The 19196-nt window shown below is 31.7% G+C and overlaps 1 protein-coding gene across 4 annotated transcripts in view; it reads left to right on the forward strand.

Annotated features, from left to right (window-relative positions):
* The window catches only part of LOC132124455 (sodium channel protein type 4 subunit alpha-like), a 156122-nt gene extending 137970 nt beyond the window's left edge, over positions 1-18152 (forward strand). For all 4 annotated transcript variants that reach the window (XM_059535461.1, XM_059535459.1, XM_059535458.1 and 1 more), the window contains 6 exons: positions 5259-5531; positions 8434-8487; positions 8581-8722; positions 8809-8909; positions 9424-9694; positions 14865-18152. In XM_059535461.1, coding sequence (XP_059391444.1) covers positions 5259-5531; positions 8434-8487; positions 8581-8722; positions 8809-8909; positions 9424-9694; positions 14865-16096 — 2073 coding nt within the window. In that variant the 3' untranslated portion in view covers positions 16097-18152. The remainder of the gene's footprint in view (positions 1-5258; positions 5532-8433; positions 8488-8580; positions 8723-8808; positions 8910-9423; positions 9695-14864) is intronic.
* The last annotated feature ends 1044 nt before the right edge of the window (positions 18153-19196 follow it).

The following is a 19196-nucleotide window of genomic DNA, read 5'->3' on the forward strand; positions in this document are numbered from 1 at the left end:
ACGGAACCAGTAGAATCAGCCAATCGAGAGCCTTTATTTGTACTAGAATTGATGGTTTCCTGAAGAACCTGTCAAAACAGGTTCTATGAATTATTAAACTGTTCCTCAGACTAGGCAAAGATGGTTCTTTTAAGAAATCACTTTTTAAAACAAAAACTTCAGAAGGGGTGTTCTGTAGCTGTTCTATAGAAGAACCATTTTTGGTTCCCTGGAGAACCTTTAGTGATCAGTTTTAAAAAGAACCATTATTTTCTTTTGTGAAAAACACAATGATCTAAAGAACCTCTTTACACTCTAAAGAACCTGGACAGATTCAATGTATGTCCAAGGTTCTTCATGGAACCACAGATGCCAATAAAGACCCTTTATTTTTAGGAGTGTATAGGCATTGATTGTTCTAATGAAGAACCTTTAACATCTATGAAAACCTTTCATTGCACAAATGTTGCTTTAGAACATTAAAAAGTTCTTCAGACCATTAAAAAATAGCTGTTCACTAAAAGTTGATTTAAGGAACCAAAAGTGGTTCTTCTATGGCCTCATTAAAAACAAATTAGAATTATTTTCTGTGAGTTGTGAGTGTAGAACCCTTTTTGGTTTCCCAAAGAACCATTAGTAGAACCATTTTCTTGGTGTGAAGAACATTTAATTATCTGAAGAACATTTCTTCACTATTTAGAACCTGGAAAGATTCAATAGATGTTAACAGTTCTTCATGGAACCGAGAGAAGCTAATAGAGAGCCTTTTTTGGTTTATGGTTCTATGAAGAACCTTTAACCTCAATGGAACCTTTCAACCTGCACACAATGATCATTGTATTGGAAGAGGGTTCTTTAAAATTATTAAAATGTTCTTCACACTAAGAAAAGATGGTTCTTCAAAGAACTTTTCACTGAATGATGCTTTGGGCAATTATTATTAAATTCTTTTTTTGGAAGAACCAATTTTGGTTCCCTAAAGAACCATCGAGTGAACAGTTCTTTAAAATAAATAAATAATTAAATAAATGTCTTGGTATGAAGAACATTCTAAAAATCTAAAGAATATTTTTCCACTCTAAAGAATCTTTTGTGCAGTTGAAAGGTTCGATGGATGTTAAAGGTTCTTCGTGAAACTAGTAAAAGCCAATAAAGAATCGTAATTTTTAAGAGTTTAAGAAGCATCCAGAACCCTCTAAAACCATCAAACCAGACCATCTTAGACTGGTTTAAACAGGGTTACTGTCTTTAAATCTGCCGTTAGATTGGCGTCAAATTTCAGCCCCAAATCAAAATATTAAGCTGGTTTTGAGGAATTTTTTTTTTATCACATTTTAACCAAAATTCTTATAACAATAATGTTTTTTTTTTAAATATATATAGAGAGTATTTTTGTACTCCCTTTTATTTCTGCTGATATTAATGCATTTTTTTTTTTTTACATTATTGTGAATTTAATGAGAATTACAAATATATATAGAATGAAACTGTGGGAAAAACGTTAAATTGTGATTTAAATAATTCTGGAACAAAAAATCATAATAGTCCTTAAAAAGGAGGTTAATTAAAAAAAGCTTGATTTCTAGTGTGAAATGTGAGAGGTTTTCATCAGATTGAAGTAAAGTCGTGGTTTTTCTTGTGTTGGTTTATTTCTCCCCATCGATCCGACAGTAACTCCACTAACACTGTGCTGGGGTTTTACAGCATTAATGCTCATATTCTCACTGCACTTCTGTTTAATCAAGTGTGATCCGTTTAATCTTCCTGCAGTCAGATTCTGAAAGGTGACGTCTCATTCATTGCTGGAGGCTTTACAGGGGAAATGGAAAAGACTTTTCAGTATTAGACGTGAATCAATGGGATTATTTTGTCAAATAACCCATAAATGTAAAAAAAAAAAAAAAAAAAAAATTATAGAAAATAAAGGTAAAAATACAATATCTAAAATATTTATACATTTATGATAATTAATAGAGTGACCTTTTGAGTAGATTTTCACTGATAGATGATATTAAAATTAATAAAATATGAATAAAATATTTATAAGAATAAAAATATATAATTAAATATACATTTATTTTAATTAAAATATCACATAATATGGTGATATTTGGATGTTTCACCGATGGAAAATATTTAAAATAAAAGAATAAAAACTAGTACTAAATATAAATGTGTTATAATTAATATATATATATATATATATATATATATATATATATATATATATATATATATATATATATATATATATATATATATTATACTATATTAAAATTTATAAAATAAATATATAAAAAATGTACAGATAATATTACAAATTATAAAATACAAATAAGAATGAAATATATCATTAAAAATGTATTATGATTAAAGCATCACTTAACAGTGACATTTTGAACGGATGTTTCACTGATGTATTATATTAGAAAATAATACAATTAATTATTTATCTGAATACATTTTTATAATTAAAATACTACGAAGTACAGTGACATTTTGAGGAGATTTTTCATTGATGGATAATATTAAAATTAATCAAATAAATATACAAATTAAATGATATAAGTAGATATGAATGTATTATAATTAAATGCTCATTTAGAGGACTTTTTCTGGTGTCCAGTGTTAATTTTCCAGTTCCTTTTCCTGCAGTTGCATGTATTTGTGAAACGTGTTTGATTTGCTGTCAGTATTACAGGGTGTTAGCGTGGTGTGTGTGTGTGTGTGTGTGTGTGTGTGTGTGTGTGTGTGTGTGTACAGTAGATTATTAAATGAGCAGAAAGCGACGGATGATGAAGCAGCGTTCTGTCCGCTGGGAAAACCATCAGTATTCTGGATAATTGAATGTCAGAAACGCTGTTAGCATGTGTGTTCTTCATCGCTCACAAACTCAGTGTTATCTTCATCTCCTCCTCATCCTCACACACCAGACAGCAGCCCGATCACATATTCATTTTTATTATTTATACAGTGAAACTTCATCCATTTGAGATTTAAGGCATTGAGAATAACAGATACATTTAAAAAACAACAACTCTGAAATAGTGTTGAAATATCCAAATGAGGCATTATTTAATTAAATCTGCACTAATTTCCAGAACATTAATCTGAAGATTGGATGAAAAAAACTAATAAATCTTTTAGTTTTATATGCAAGTATTGAGTTTTTATTAGTATCATAAATAATTATAATTAAAATATATATATATATATTTTGTTGTTCATTTTCTGTTTTAATTTTAATTTCATTATTATTGCTATTATTTTTTTATAAGTTATATGCCATTTTTCTAATTACTTTTCTAATTACTAAAATACTTTTCTGATGCATTGATATATTTTTATAATTTTAATAAGATTTTGAAATCATTTTTATTTTTATATTTGCTTTTATTTTAAATTTTGTTAAAGTTTTAGTAATTTTGTTGTTTGTTTTTGTCTTTTTTAATATATGTTTATAGTTTTCAGTTATTTTATTTTATTTATTTATCTATTGTTATTTTATTATTATTTATTATTATTTATTTTTTATATTTTTTTTACTAAATTAAAATGAAAAATGTCAGATTTTGTTCATTTCAGTTCAAATGTATTTTAATTAAAAAAAAAAAAATTGTATTATGGTCTCGGTTTTAGATTTGAAATCTATAGACACAAATGGATAAAGTAAATGAAATAACTGTAGTTGAAGTAACTGTAACTAAAAATGATAATAAATATAATAATTAAAGAGACTAAAAAGTCTATTTTGGATGTTGTCTTTCCACTAATCTAAAACAGCTACTAAATTAAAAAGAATAAAATAAAGTGTGTTTTGGATGCTTTCTTTCACGAGTCTGAAACAGGAAATCATGAAAGTGTATGAAAGACAGTATTTTTGCCTGTTGTGTCTTTCCTAACCATTGAAGAAATGTAAGTGCATTAATGCTGATGTAGTGTTGTGTTTGTGATCTGCTGTGCGTCTGCAGTTCTGTCCGGCTCTGCTTTAGTTTTGCTCGCTCAGTGAAAGCGAGGAGAGGCGAGGAATTCCCCGTCCGCTGGCCGTAAATCTGGCAAATCAGATTAAACGTCACGCCGCTTTACAGTGACATCCCAGACAGAGCTGTCTCACTCAGACCTCCATCAAAACAACATTTGATTTATTTAAATATTATATATATATATATATATATATATATATATATATATATTTGATATCCTTTTTTTAAATAATACAAAAATAAAATATTTAGAAATATTAATGCCTAAATTTAAGATTTATTTATTTGATTACACACTTTTAGCATAAACAAATTCTAAATTCTAAAATAAACTAAATGTGATAGCTTTTTATTCATATTTTAACCGTGTGCATTTAAGTATTATTTAATAAAATAAAATTACATAAATAAAATAAAATAAAATAAAATAAAATAAAATAAAATTAAATTAAATTAAAATAAAATAAAATAAAATAAAATAAAATAAAATAAAATAAAATTAAATTAAATAAAATAAAATAAAATACAATTTAATTTAATTTAATTTAATTTAATTTAATTTAATTTAATTTAATTTAATTTAATTTAATTTTATTTTATTTTATTTTATTTTATTTTATTTTATTACCTAAATAAAATACAATTTAATAAAATTAAATATTTTTTTTAAATAAAATCAAATAAATACAAATAGTTAAAAATAAATTATACCTTATTTTTAAATAGTTAGTTAGTTAGTTATTACTTAGTGCAGAAATCTGGCCTGTTTCATTTATGTTTGGCTGACAAATATGAATCACATTATATTATTAGTTGCAATAAGATGGAAAATAATGTATGCATTAATATATTATTAATTAAATAATCTCCATTTATAGATTTTAATGCACACACACATATATATATTACATATGCATGTGTGTGTGTGCATGTATATTAATAAATAGTAGTAGTAGTAAAAATCTATATATTATTTATTGGTTAAATATCAATGCCTATATATGCATTGCTCCTTTATGCATTTGTTTTTTGATGTTGGGGTGAAGCGTGACCTATAGGCATGTGTTAAACCCGCACTTCCCTGATGCATTTGATCCAGTAGAGGTCAGCTTTTAATAATGTTCATGTTTTATGAATGACATTTAAAGTGCTTTGACACTCGCTGTACGTTATCAGGAGTTTTTGCATAAATGCCAGTCGCCAAAGGCCATTCATAAATCAGCTCGGACGGAGCAGCGGTGCACGCTCTCTCTGAGGTCCGTGATGTGATGGATGCTGTGTTTCCATGGTAACCAGGTGGTGGTGAACGCTCTGATCGGGGCGATCCCGTCCATCATGAACGTGCTGCTGGTGTGTCTCATCTTCTGGCTGATCTTCAGCATCATGGGAGTCAATCTGTTCGCCGGGAAGTTCGGCCGCTGTGTCAACCGCACCGGCTTCATCTTCAACGCCTCCTTCATCAACAACAAGAGCGAGTGTTTGGAGATGAACAGCACGCAGTACTACTGGACCAAAGTCAAGGTTAACTTCGATAACGTGGGCGCTGGGTACCTCGCGCTGCTGCAAGTGGTGAGGATCCGCTTCTGCTCCTCCAATACATTATGATGCTCATAAACTAATTACAGCTTGCCATTTGAACCATTTTCATTCCTTTCAGTTGTTTTCACCTGATTCAAATCCATTTAAATGAGTGCATTTTGAGAATATGATAATTCAATTAAAACCAAATAGATGTAAGTAGTTAAGAACAAACATTGACTATTTATTATTATTATTTTTTTCATCTAATGGTGGTAATCTGACCTGTTTCATTTATGTATGATTGGCAAATATAATAATGTATTAGTTTATACATTTTATAAGCATTTTAAATTTAATTTTGTATGTGTTATTTGTTCCATATTGGTTATAATAATTGTATTGCTCATAATTGATGCGTTTAGAGTTGCATTTCTATTTATTTATTCATTTTTATTAGAACTTGGGGGCATGTGAAAATATTTTTTATGCTCCTAAAAACAGAATTTTATATATATATATATATATATATATATAAAGAAAATGATGTACTGGAAACTTTATATGCAGTTTAAATGAATAAACCTTAAATGTAAGCATTAATATTTTATTTAATTATATCTTATATTATTATTGTTATATATATTTTTTCATTTAAGCAGCAAGTAGAAAATAGCAGCTTCCACTAATTATCGTTTTATCATTAACTAAAACCATTAAAAAAAATGAAATAAAATAAAAAATGAAGACATATTTTAGGACGAATAGGATATTTTTGTATATGTATATATATATATATATATATATATATATATATATATATATATTAAGAAGAAAATTAATAAACAAATGTAGGCATTAATGTTTTATTATTTGAATTTATTTATTTAAATTAGAATTTAGTCATGAACAAAACAAATTTGTTCGAACTTATACTTTTAGTTTTTTTTTTACTGGATACTTTATATGCAATTCAATATAAATAAATCTTACATTTAGGCAAGCATATTTTATTATTTTATTTGTTTATTTTAATGTTTATATATTGTATTATCTTTATTTATATATATATATATATATATATATATATATATATATATATATATATATATATATATATATATATATACACACATATATATATACAAGATAATACAATAAATAAATATTAAAATATTACCTTTATTATTGTACATTTTTTATTAGAATTTGTGGGCATCTTCTCATGAAACTCATTTTTCGCAGCTCAGATATCTGCACATGTCTTTGTGGTTACTGCTTCAGCTGCTGAGCTTTAGCTTTAGTTTCTCGCTCATTTCCTTCCCGCCGCTGGTTGTCTTCCGCCGCTGCCCACCTCCGTCTGTCCGAGAGCGAGTCGGTGCAAGCGTTATTTTTAGCCGCCGCTGCTTCCATTATACTGAAGTTTGTGCTCAGCAAGAGCGAACGCACTTCATTCTTCATGTTAACTTAGTTGATGCGGTAACCTAGCAACAAGTCACTTAGCTCCTTTCCATCACTTTCTTGTGACTTCATCCAATACAAACCTTTTATGTACATCTTGAAATAGTAATGCAATAACTGCTAACTACGGTGAAAAGACCAATCGTAGTGATTTCTGGCACTCACTGCTTTGAAAGTGGGCCGCCTTCATTGATTGATTGATTGATCGCTTGATTCATTCATTCATTCATCAGCTCTTCCAGCTTCATTCACAGCAAGTCCAGATTTGCCCAGTCACTACTTAAATTAGCTATTTTTTTATTTTATATATATATTTTTTTTTATAAAAATTTTTTTTTTATTTAAATCTTATTCTTAAGAATTATTTGTGGCTTTTTCTTTTACAAAAAAAAAAAAAAACAGAAAAATACTATATTTTTAATTCTGAAATTTTTGTTGTAATTCTCCTTGTTTATTTTATATTTATGTTGAAAAAAAATATAAGTGAACCGGATTAAAAAAACAAAATCATTTCTTTTTCATTTATTCAATTAAAAACAGATCTCATTTGGTAAAATGTGATTTTTATTAGTAATTTTAAATAAGTCTATCTTAGTTTTTTTATTTTAGTTTTTTTAGTATGTTTTTTTATTTTGTTTTGTTTTTACAGATATTTTACAGCTACTATTTCTTTACATGTGTACAATTTTTATTCATTCATTTTTCAGTTTTAACTATTTTATTAAGTTTATTTCGACTGTCTTTTGTCATTTTTAGTAATTACTGTTTTATTTTAATACATCAATATAGCTTCAACTACTTTTTATTTTGGTTTTAGTTATTTTAGTAATTTTTAAGTGACTTCTCTCAATGTATTAGTTAATGTTAGTTATTGGTTAGTTAAAATTTTATTTCAGTTTGTTTTTACAATAAACGGTTGTCATTTTTATTAGTAATTTTTAATTAGGAATTCATATTTTTGTTAGTATTTATTCGTTTTTTTAAAGAATGCATAGGTTTTTATATTATTATTAGTTTTATATTTTTACCAGTTGACGTTCATCATTTTTTTTATAATTCTTTTAATTATTTAATTAAGTTATTTAATTAATAAAGTTTTTTACAGATTGACTTTTTTTATTAGGTACTGTTTTTTTTTGTTTGTTTGTTTTTTTCATCTATATAGTTTTAATTTACACATTTAATTTCCCCATTAATTTAATTTAAGTTTTATTTAAGTTTTTTTTTCAGATTGACGTTTTAGTATTTAATGTTTCTTCGTTTGTTTTTAAATATGTCTATATATGACTATTATATTTCGGTTTTATACAAGTACAAACTGACTAAATCTCATCGAGGAAATGCTGAAGAAAAGTTGCTGCAAGTTCAAATGTTAAGACTTTAAGAAATACGAGAAAGAATCCAGATGAAAATGCAATCCTGGCGTCTGAACTGCATTTAAGTGAATATTGCTCATGTTCTCATGTAACATATGTATTTTTCTCTTCTCAAGGCCACGTTCAAGGGCTGGATGGAGATCATGTACGCCGCGGTCGACTCAAGATCTGTGAGTAAAATCGTTTTGAGTTCATAAAACCAGATTGGATCCCATACAAACGCATTGTTTGGTAATTCCAGTGTCTATAATCTACTGAAACAGGTGGAAGAGCAGCCCATTAAAGAGAACAGCCTGTACATGTACCTGTACTTCGTCATCTTCATCATCTTCGGCTCCTTCTTCACGCTCAATCTCTTCATCGGTGTCATTATTGACAATTTCAACCAACAGAAGCGAAAGATAAGTATTTAAACCAAAGTATTAACGAGCATGAATGGTGTGAATGTGATGGTGATGGTAATAATAACAGAAGAGTATCTCTGTACTTAGGAGGACAGGACATCTTCATGACAGAAGAACAGAAGAAATATTATAATGCCATGAAGAAACTGGGAACCAAGAAACCTCAGAAACCCATCCCTAGGCCTACTGTGAGTATTCGGTGCAAAATGAGCAAGTTGTTTCTAAAGTAATTGAAAATGTTGTTTGCTGTCAGTTAGTAGAGCATTTAAATCTTGGTCTTGTTCCATTACATCATATGTAGCTTGGATTTAGGGTACATTACTCTACAGAGACAGCGAACTGTTATTTTGTTGAACAAATTAAATCGAGTCTTGATAGGGGAGGTGTTCTCGGTGCTGTCTTCCTTGATTTAAAAAAGGCTTTTGGTACCGTTAATAATAATATTCTTTTAACTGAATGATCAAGGTTGAATTTTTCTACTAATACATTAACGTGGATGGAAATGAAATGATGCATGCTCACAGTTTCTTGACTGTAATATTGGAGTACCACAGGGGTCGGTTCTTGGACCAATTTTGTTGTCAGTTTTTAATTTAATGATCTGCCTACAGTTTGTCCAGAGGTCCAGGTTCAGATGATGCAGATGATACAGCTGTTTATTCTCATGCTAAGACAAAAGAACACGGATTGTTTTCTTCTCAGAACTCGATCCAAGGATTCTTCTTTGACTTGGTGTCCAAACAAGCCTTCGACATCATCATAATGCTGCTGATCATCCTGAACATGGTGACGATGATGGTGGAGACGGACGAACAGTCTCCCAGCCTCGAGATCATCCTTTACTACGTCAACCTGGCCTTCATCGTCATCTTCACCACTGAGTGCATTATCAAACTCATCGCCCTGCGCTGCTACTTCTTCACCGTCAGCTGGAACATCTTCGACTTCGTGGTTGTCATCCTCTCCATTGTGGGTAAGGGGTTAATACTGTAATTTGCACAACTAAAAATCAATAAAACACTTAAAATATTTATTTATGTTTCAGATGCATAGAAAATGTTTTAGTAAAAAAACACTTTTTTCAAGCCACCCATACTTTTTAATTCTGATCTGTATTTTAATTAATAAGCTGTGTTTTTCTACAATGTTTTTAATAACTATAAGATTTTTTATACTAATGTTTTGTATACTTTTTCAATCTAATATGTATTTTAACTATTAGCCTGAAAAAGTGTGGTTAGCATAAAAATTTTTTTTATAATAATTTATATATATATATATATATACGATATAATATACTATATATATTTTTATATAGTGTGGTCAATAAAATAATTAAATAAATATTAAATAACAATAAAATGTATTTTAATATATTTTATTATTTTTTTATAACTATTAATGTTTAATGTTAATATACTAATATTAATATCATCCATACATGTTCAACTTATAGGTTAAAAAAAATAATAAAAAAATTAATGATAATTATATATATATGTGTGTGTGTGTGTAATTAATTTTTTAACAAATTCTTGAGTTGATTTTTATTTTTCTACTTATTTAATTATGTTTAATACAAATGTAACATTTTTCATGCCACCCTCCTCTTTTCCATTTTTTTTTTCAAAATTAAGAACTAATATCATAAATAAATAAATGTAAAACAAATGTAAAGTATTATACTCTTAAATATTTTAACTGCATGAGGCAGCCAGTCCCATTAAATCATAGATTAAACTGTGTAATATCTCTCTTTGTAAGATACAGTAGCTTTACCGTGTGGCATTACATACCAAGGTCTAAAGACATTCAATGTAAATTTGTAGCACTTCACCTAATAATAAATAAACAGCCGAAGCTTCAGTGACACAGAAAAGGGATTTTGAGAATAGACTCCAGATGAGAGAAAGAGGAAGGCCTGAGTGGTTAACAAGCGCAGAGAGCGGCCGTCCTGGAGAAAAGGGGAGATGGTTTAAGGTGAAGCTAGTTTGGGAGCTCCGGTGATTGGCCAGTGATTGAGTTTTCAGTATGAGCTAAAAGTCTGAGGTGGTTTCGTGACCACGACCCCCTTCTTCCTTCTGTATCTCAACAGGGTTAAAAGCTTAAAGACGCGCCGTCGCAAATGTAAAAAACAGCCATTTAACTCTTAAGTGGTACAGACTCTTCAATAAATCAAGGCTGGTTATGGTCAGTAATCAGGGGCGGACTGGGACCAAAAAGTGGCCCTGGACTTTCTGGCCCACAGCAGCCCACCACATCAAAACGCAAACGCCCCTGTTTTGATGTAATTTATTTATTTGATATTTAAGTATACTGTTTGGGGATTTTAACCAATAGGGCAACTGATCCTCCATTGAATAATAAAAAAAAAAAGATAACCTGCGTGCTGCAGCTGTTCATTTAGCGACTCCTAGTGAGCGATACATGTTCATCACGAGACAAACATTCTCCTAGAACTCACACTTTGCATTCAGTTAACCAGTGTTGGGGAGTAACTAGTTACATGTAACTTAATTACGTAATTTAATTACAAAATAAAAATAACTGTAATCAGTTACAGTTACTAAGAAAAAATGAGTAATTAAATTACAGTTACTTCTGAAAATTTTAAAGATTACAGTGGGGATTACATTTGAATATTTACACACATCCACATACAGATGTAATTGATTTCTTTCCCAAATTGAACTGACTTTTCTGAGACGTACGGCCCTATAATTTCCGCGATGCAGAAACATAGTCTGGTTAGTAGAATCCAGTCATAAAAACGGGATTGCTATTGCCTAACACGGACGGAATATGCCACATTTTGGACAAATATATCAAAAGTACACTTGAATCAAAGCATATGCAAAGATTTAATATTTGCTATAAATTCAGAGACAAAGGTTACTGTTGTTAAACCATGCCACAAATTTACATATTTATTTATTTAAAAATAAATACAAATGGTAATCCATTTGCAATAATAATAATAATTAAAAAAAACATGGTTACTGTACTTTTACGTAATAAAAGCAGTTAATTTTTGTGAGGGAAAAACATGACTCATGTTCAGTATTAGGATTTTATATTGTAGTGATGCACTCAATTTGACATGTAGGCAATTTAGAAAGTATAGTTTTGTTAAATCTTGAGTGTTAAAGTCATGAGGTAGATGGATAACAGGGCAAAATAAAGAGACTGAAAAGAAAAAAGAAATGAAGTGAAGGTGAAGTTCAGGAGAGAACTTTTAATTATTTTGCATGTCCCCAAACTAAAGATTTAAATCTTTTTTTATATCAGGTCCATACAAAAAATAGTGTTGTCCATGAATTTGTTTGCATGAGTTTGAGATTTCCCGGTCTGAAATTTTATCCCAGTCCGCCCCATGTGGAAATTAATGAAGCAGACATGCAGACATGTGTTCAAATGTGATCATCTTAATTCAAGTGATGAAGGATTGTAAAAGTCTGACAGTATTGAGCACTGCTGTAAGGTTAAACCTGAATGGTGTAAATGTTTGAAGATGATTAACAGTTGCAAATAAACATTTATTGGAGATTTTGAAAAGTAATCAAAAAGTAATCAAAAGTAATTAGTTACATTACTTTAATAAAGTAATTGAAAAAGTTACACTACTATTACATTTTAAATAGGGTAACTTGTAATCTGTAACCTATTACATTTCCAAAGTAACCTTCCCAACACTGCAATTAACAGATGCATGAATATGCGGTAATATAAGTTCATGATGCGATTCGTGAACAGATTATTCTCTTGAGTAAATCTTTTAAAATAATCATTTATTTTGTTTAACGAAAACATTGTGGAAACCAGTGGTTCACAAACTGGATAGATCTGAGGTGCAGGGCTCGCAAAATCGCTAGCCCGACGTCCAGGGGCTATTGTGTTTTGCAGTCGGGCTCCAAAATGTATCACTGCTCTTCCCGACGGGCTATCGTGAATAGCGATTTAAAATTCGCGTTGTTCACTCGCTTGGAGGGGTGAAATGTTATCGTAGTTGATCGTTTTCACTTGTTTCTAAATCTTGCTGATTCAACTTTTTTAAACAATTTGCGCGCGTTCGAAGCTTGCGCGCACTCGTTCAAAGCACGCGCTGTGAGCAGCATTTCAGACAATGCGCGTACAAAGAATTAATTCATCTTTTGGGTATCCTAACTTCTGAATGAACAAATACACACACAATTATTTCAAAATAATTGTCTCTGCAAGTATTCTCGTAAACACAGTCGGTTATGTTTTAAGTGAACGTATACAGTGGCCTGCTGCTCAGAGAAATTCGCTGTACCAGATGAATCTGTCTCTCTCTAAATTAGACGAAAACGCGCTTGTTGGCTGCGCGATTAACTCACTCATCCATTTGCGTAGAAAAGAGATGTAATATTATGATTTCCGTCAATTAAAAAAAATATATATATATATTTTTTTTATATATATATTTAAAAAAATATATAGCGGCCCACCGGGAAAAGTCCCGGTGCTCCAGATGGCCAGTCCGCCCCTGATGGTCTAGTCGAAATATGGTGTCTGGATTCTGGTGGTCATTAACTCAAATGAATATTTAATGTTTTCGCGAAACCACATGCTGTTCATTTTTTCATGGAAAACAAAAAGTATCTTCTCATAATTCTTTTCCATGCAACAACTGTTTCTCAGCTCTCAAAAGCAACTCTGCTCCAGTATTTGATGTTCTTAATGCTGTTCTGTTTATTGTTAGGATGACAAGAAAAAAAAAATTAAAAGATTCTTTTGTTTATTTTCAATGTCAAAATGATTGATACAGCATATTGAATCAAAAGGAGGTGAGATTTACCGTTCATAGAGAAAAAAGCGCAAATTAGTGTTCACGCTTAAGTTTTAACAGAGAAAGAGTGTGAGGTAAGATGTAAGTTGCAAAATATTTAGTGTTTTTAGTAAAACGATAACATCCAGCAATGTAAATTATTCAACTTACCGTATTTTTCGGACTATAAGTCGCACCTGAGTATAAGTCGCATCAGTCCAAAAATACGCCATCATGAGGAAAAAACATATATAAGTCGCACTGGACTATAAGTCGCATTTATTTAGAACCAAGAGAAAACATTACCGTCTCCAGCCCTGAGAGGGCGCTCTATGTTTTCAGTGTAGACTACAAGAGCACAGAGCAGCATAGAGCGCCGTCTCGTGGCTGGAGACGGTAATGTTTTCTCTTGGTTCATGTCAAATTAATTTTGATAAATAAGTTGCACCTGACTATAAGTCGCAGGACCAGACAAACTATGAAAAAAAATGCGACTTATAGTCCGGAAAATACGGTATGTCAAATTTTACTGTATTGAATTACATGATTTGTAAAAATTACATGATTTGTAACACTGTTGTTTTAGTGTTATTGTATTAGTATCGTGGTTTATATTAATATTTTGAATCAGATTTAGCTTTCTAATTTTGTAGTTATTTTGTTGCTTTTTTAATATATATATATATATATATATATATATATATATATATATATTTATTTATTTATTTATTTATTTTATTTTTTTTCTTGGTACATCAAGTTAATTTAAATGAAAAATAAAAATGTTGTCTTGGGAACCAGGATTATTAAAGTAAACTAAGACCAAAAATTTAAAAATAAAAACTTTTTATTTCAGATAGGTTTTTTTTTAATTAGTTTAACTTATTAAGTTATTAAAACTTAGACTAAAATAAAAATGAAAAAATGTAAATAAAATAACAAAAACACACAAATAAAATATTAATACAAAATTTGCTTCATATACTAATTTTATCTTAATGATACAAAAAAAAACATTGTTGGCAATTTAGCTGGTTTTTATTTTTTTAGATTGTTATTTCAGTATTTATTTTATTTCAAGTAAGGAAAAAAATTCATGGTTTTTTAGAAACATTAATTAATGGAGCCATAGGCAATTTACAGCAAACTTGTAATTTTTTAAAAATAAATATGTTTTACAGATTGTTCCAGAATATGTTACTCTGCATTAAATTTACACTCATTTCTTTCTATACTTAAAAAAAGTGTTCTTAGGTCCCCATGTTGGTGGGTGTTGTTTTATGGGAAAGAGCAGCATTAAGGTTTTCTTTTAACTTTGTGTTTGTGAGAACTCTGTGTCTCTTTCTCATTTCAGGTATCGTTCTCGCAGACATCATCGAGAAGTACTTCGTCTCGCCCACACTCTTCCGCGTCATCCGCTTGGCTCGAATCGGACGAATCCTTCGCCTCATCCGCGGCGCCAAAGGAATCCGGACGTTGCTTTTTGCTTTAATGATGTCACTCCCGGCGTTGTTCAACATCGGCCTCCTGCTGTTCCTCGTCATGTTCATCTACGCTATTTTCGGCATGGCCAACTTCGCTTACGTCAAGAGGCAAGCCGGCATCGACGACATGTTCAACTTCGAAACCTTCGGAAACAGCATGATCTGTCTCTTCCAGATCACAACGTCCGCCGGATGGGACAATCTGCTCAGTCCAATCCTCAACAACTCTCCGGAAGAGTGTGACCCGGATGTTCCTCACACCGGGACGAACGTTCGCGGAAACTGCGGGAATCCTTCAGTGGGCATAACGTTCTTCGTTACCTACATTATTATTTCGTTTCTCATCGTGGTCAACATGTACATCGCGATTATATTAGAGAACTTCAGCGTGGCCACCGAGGAGAGCACAGAGCCGCTGAGCGAGGACGACTTCGAGATGTTTTACGAAGTCTGGGAGAAGTTCGATCAGGAAGCGACGCAGTTCATCGAATACGCCAAACTCTCCGATTTCGCCGACTCACTTTCCGAGCCGCTGCGCATCACCAAACCCAACAAAATCAAACTGATTTCCATGGACCTTCCGATGGTGAGCGGCGACAAGATCCATTGTTTGGATATCCTCTTCGCGTTCACCAAACGTGTTCTTGGAGAGTCGGACGAAATGGACGCTTTAAAGCAACAAATGGAAGAGAAGTTCATGATGGCGAACCCATCCAAGATCTCCTACGAACCGATCACGACGACGCTTCGGCGCAAGCAAGAGGAAGTTTCCGCCGTCATGATCCAGCGCTTGTATCGGAGGCATCTAATGCGCCGTCAGCTAAAACAAGCCTCGCTACTTTATCGTCATCTCAACATGACAGACACCGACAAAGACGGCGACAGTTCGCCAGAGAACGAAGGACTTATAGTTGCGATGATAATGGAGAACTACGGCGCCGAGGCTGAAGTTACGGAAACGCACTCGGCTGCTTCGTCTCCGCCTTCATACGACAGCGTCACGCGAGCGACTACCGAGCTTTTTCACGCTCTAATCACAGACGCCGCGAACACGGACCTCAGTGAACCTTTGTCAGACCGAGATCGCGAGACGTTTCTGTGACGACGGACGTCTTTTCCTTTTGTTTACCGAATGTAACATAGACACAAAATCCTGCGGTTGTGCGTCAAAGGCTTTTGTAGACAAAATAACTCTTATTTCTCTTGTTTTGTTTGTTTGGATATACAAGGGGAAAGTGGCACACCGAACATGCACACTTTCACAGTTTGAATGCATGGATGAGATCCGTAGTCGCAGTTATAGAGGATGTAATCATCGTATATTAGACTGAAAGCAACACATTTTAATCAAAGCGTCGGCCTGACCGTAAGTTCATTAAAGGTCTTACTTAACACAGCGTGATTCCTTTTAAGATTTGAGATAATTTAGAAGAATCGTAGCGGTGCAACCATGTAAATGTTACCAGTCTTGTCTTAGGTTCATACTTCACGCCATTTTTGAAAGCATGACGATTACCTCTTTCTTTAGCGATGAAAGGGCAGTGTTTTAGCCTGAGTATTTGCACTTTTTTATTTGTTTTGCCATTTTTTATGACGTTTCATTCAATGCCATCACAAGGTGCAGATATCGAGACTAGTAAAAGACAATCAGACATGCACAAGAAATGGTCACTTGCTTAAAACCTGTCTAGCGAACTATTGCACATGCTCCCTTTCAAATGCACCACACATTTGTTTCTCTTGTGAAGTATTTATTTTGCATGTGGAAACTGCATGGTACGGAGGGGTAACAAGATCACTGAGAATAATTGTTTTGCACACAGTACGTTCAGCAATAATTTGCTACATTTAGGAATAACCTTAATGATACTTATTGGAATTGAAAACGTGTCAAAGTTTCTACTGTAACGGCCTCCAGCTGTAACTGTGGCTTATATGACTAGTGAAGATTATAGCACATGTGTTTTTCTATCTCGGGTTGGCAGGTTTGATGAAGGGCTGTTTTATGTAGCAATAGATCCCAAGTGTGCCTGCTAGAACTAAATCCTGTGTTTATAATTCATCTTTCTTCATGCATTTATTTTGTTTTTTGTAAATCGTTCGCAGACTCACCATAAATAGCATCAAAACGCAAACCGTTCCATTGGCGTGCTTTGACACATATTCGCTTATGGTGGTTTCTATCAGGAAATCCCAGTTAAAAAGTACTAATTCATAGAGATAAAAAAAATGAAATCTAAACAAAATATTCTGCAATGCATTATAAAAATGTCTGTATGTTAGTGGTACAAAATGTATTGTATGAAACTACAAGGGAATAGTCCAATTTGATAATCAATGTTATTACTACATTATTACAATGTTATAACTAGTTCCTCTAAATTAATTGAGATGCAAGCAAACCTTCAAATTAAATTAAATTTTTTTTTACATAAGGCTGCTTTAATACACCAATAACCTCTTTTTAAATCCTGAACATTCATTACCTTCAATGCACAAGTGTGTTTCTAAAACACAGTGACGAGTGAACTGTAAATAAGCATCAAATGTCACTGTGTACATTTACACAGATGACTCAACACAGCTTTATTTACAGGAAATCTAATACTCGACCTGTGCAAACTACATTTACAGGCTTAAAAAACCACAGAGGCTAAAATAGACTCACACTCGGTTAATTGCTAATGCAATTATTCTGGCATAGCGTCACTAAAGTGCGCAGATGCGAAGCATTTATTATACTGTATCTTCTCAGATCGAGGTTTGTTTGCATTGCATTTGAACACTTGAAGTTGATGTTTTGGACCTTATTTAGGCTGGTTGTCATAATTAATTTGATGAAAATGAGGCTATGAGCGAAAAATCCCATGAAAATTGTTTTGAAATGATCTCAACTCGGTTTAATACATTGAAGTTGGTTATTAAAAAACACTGAGTTTCTGGGTTAATTTGAAATGCATTTGAGAATTCTTTAAGAATGATTTGAGAAATTATTTACTATTTATTCACGAATTATTTATTATTTACAATTTTAATGATTGAACAGATCAAATATTCCTTGCACTGGGGGAGAAAACGGATTAGAAAATTTTTGCATTTAAATTTCACAAAAATTATTACAAAGAAAAGGCAAGTAACTTTAAAGTATGTAGAAAAATTTAGAGTTTTACTTATAAAATGTACTTCAGTAAACTTATTTGCAACTTAGAAAAATTTTATTTAATTCAGTTTAAAAATGGCATCTATTGGCAAAAGCTTAAATATAATAAATATTACTCCTCTAATTTGGGTTTTAACAGAATTAAACACACATTTACCTGAAAAAAAAAACACTACGTTTAATGTAATGCTTAAAACTGAGTTAATTTTATTAACTGTTGAATTAGAAAGTGTCTGTATTTTACTCCTAAATTGAACACAAAAAAATCTGTGTTTCTGGATTTGATTCATCTGACGATATTATAAACAAACAAACAAAGATTTATTTCAATAATCGTTTGAAATTCTTTCATTTAACGCTGATGTGATCCATTAAACCATCCAATCATTGTGTTTTACTCACATTACAGAAGTAAACTGGGTTGCAAATGCAGTTTCATGTTGACTTGAAGCGAAAAAAGAAAAAAAAAATGGCTCCAAATGGAAACACAAATAAAAACACTGAGGAGCGAGTTATTTCTGGACATAATTAGCAACATCTGGACTGTGTGTGATGAACTGCCTTTGGTCAAACTCTATTTGCACAGGAGAGGAGCCATACATTTCTCTGAAGGTTTTGTGTTGGTGTTTGTGAGATGTGCTCATGCATGCTTTTCCGTTGCGGGGCCATGGTTTGGCTTCTTGACGTGATGTTTTCGGACGGCTCTTTTGTCGAGGAAGCGCGGCAGATTTGCTGTGACTTCTCTCTCCTCATCCAACAAAGCCAAAGAGTCTTTCTGAGGACTGCAGAACGAGTCGTGATGCTCAGAATAAAGCCCTAGTGAGTCTACATAGGCAGCTGCCTATTAAGGGTGACACTGAACGCTCTAGTTACTGTAACTTGAATAATGTGGGTCAGAACAAAAACAGAAGACATTAGATTTGACTATATATGCATTTTTCACTATTTCTGGAGTGCATTTTACCTTTTGAACCTTGTGTTTGAATTGCATTTAAATTTCTATGCACTTTCTGTTTTCACACGAACAAACTAACGTTGATGG

This window comes from Carassius carassius, chromosome 42 (assembly GCF_963082965.1).
Source record: "Carassius carassius chromosome 42, fCarCar2.1, whole genome shotgun sequence".
NCBI classification, from domain to species: domain Eukaryota; kingdom Metazoa; phylum Chordata; class Actinopteri; order Cypriniformes; family Cyprinidae; genus Carassius; species Carassius carassius.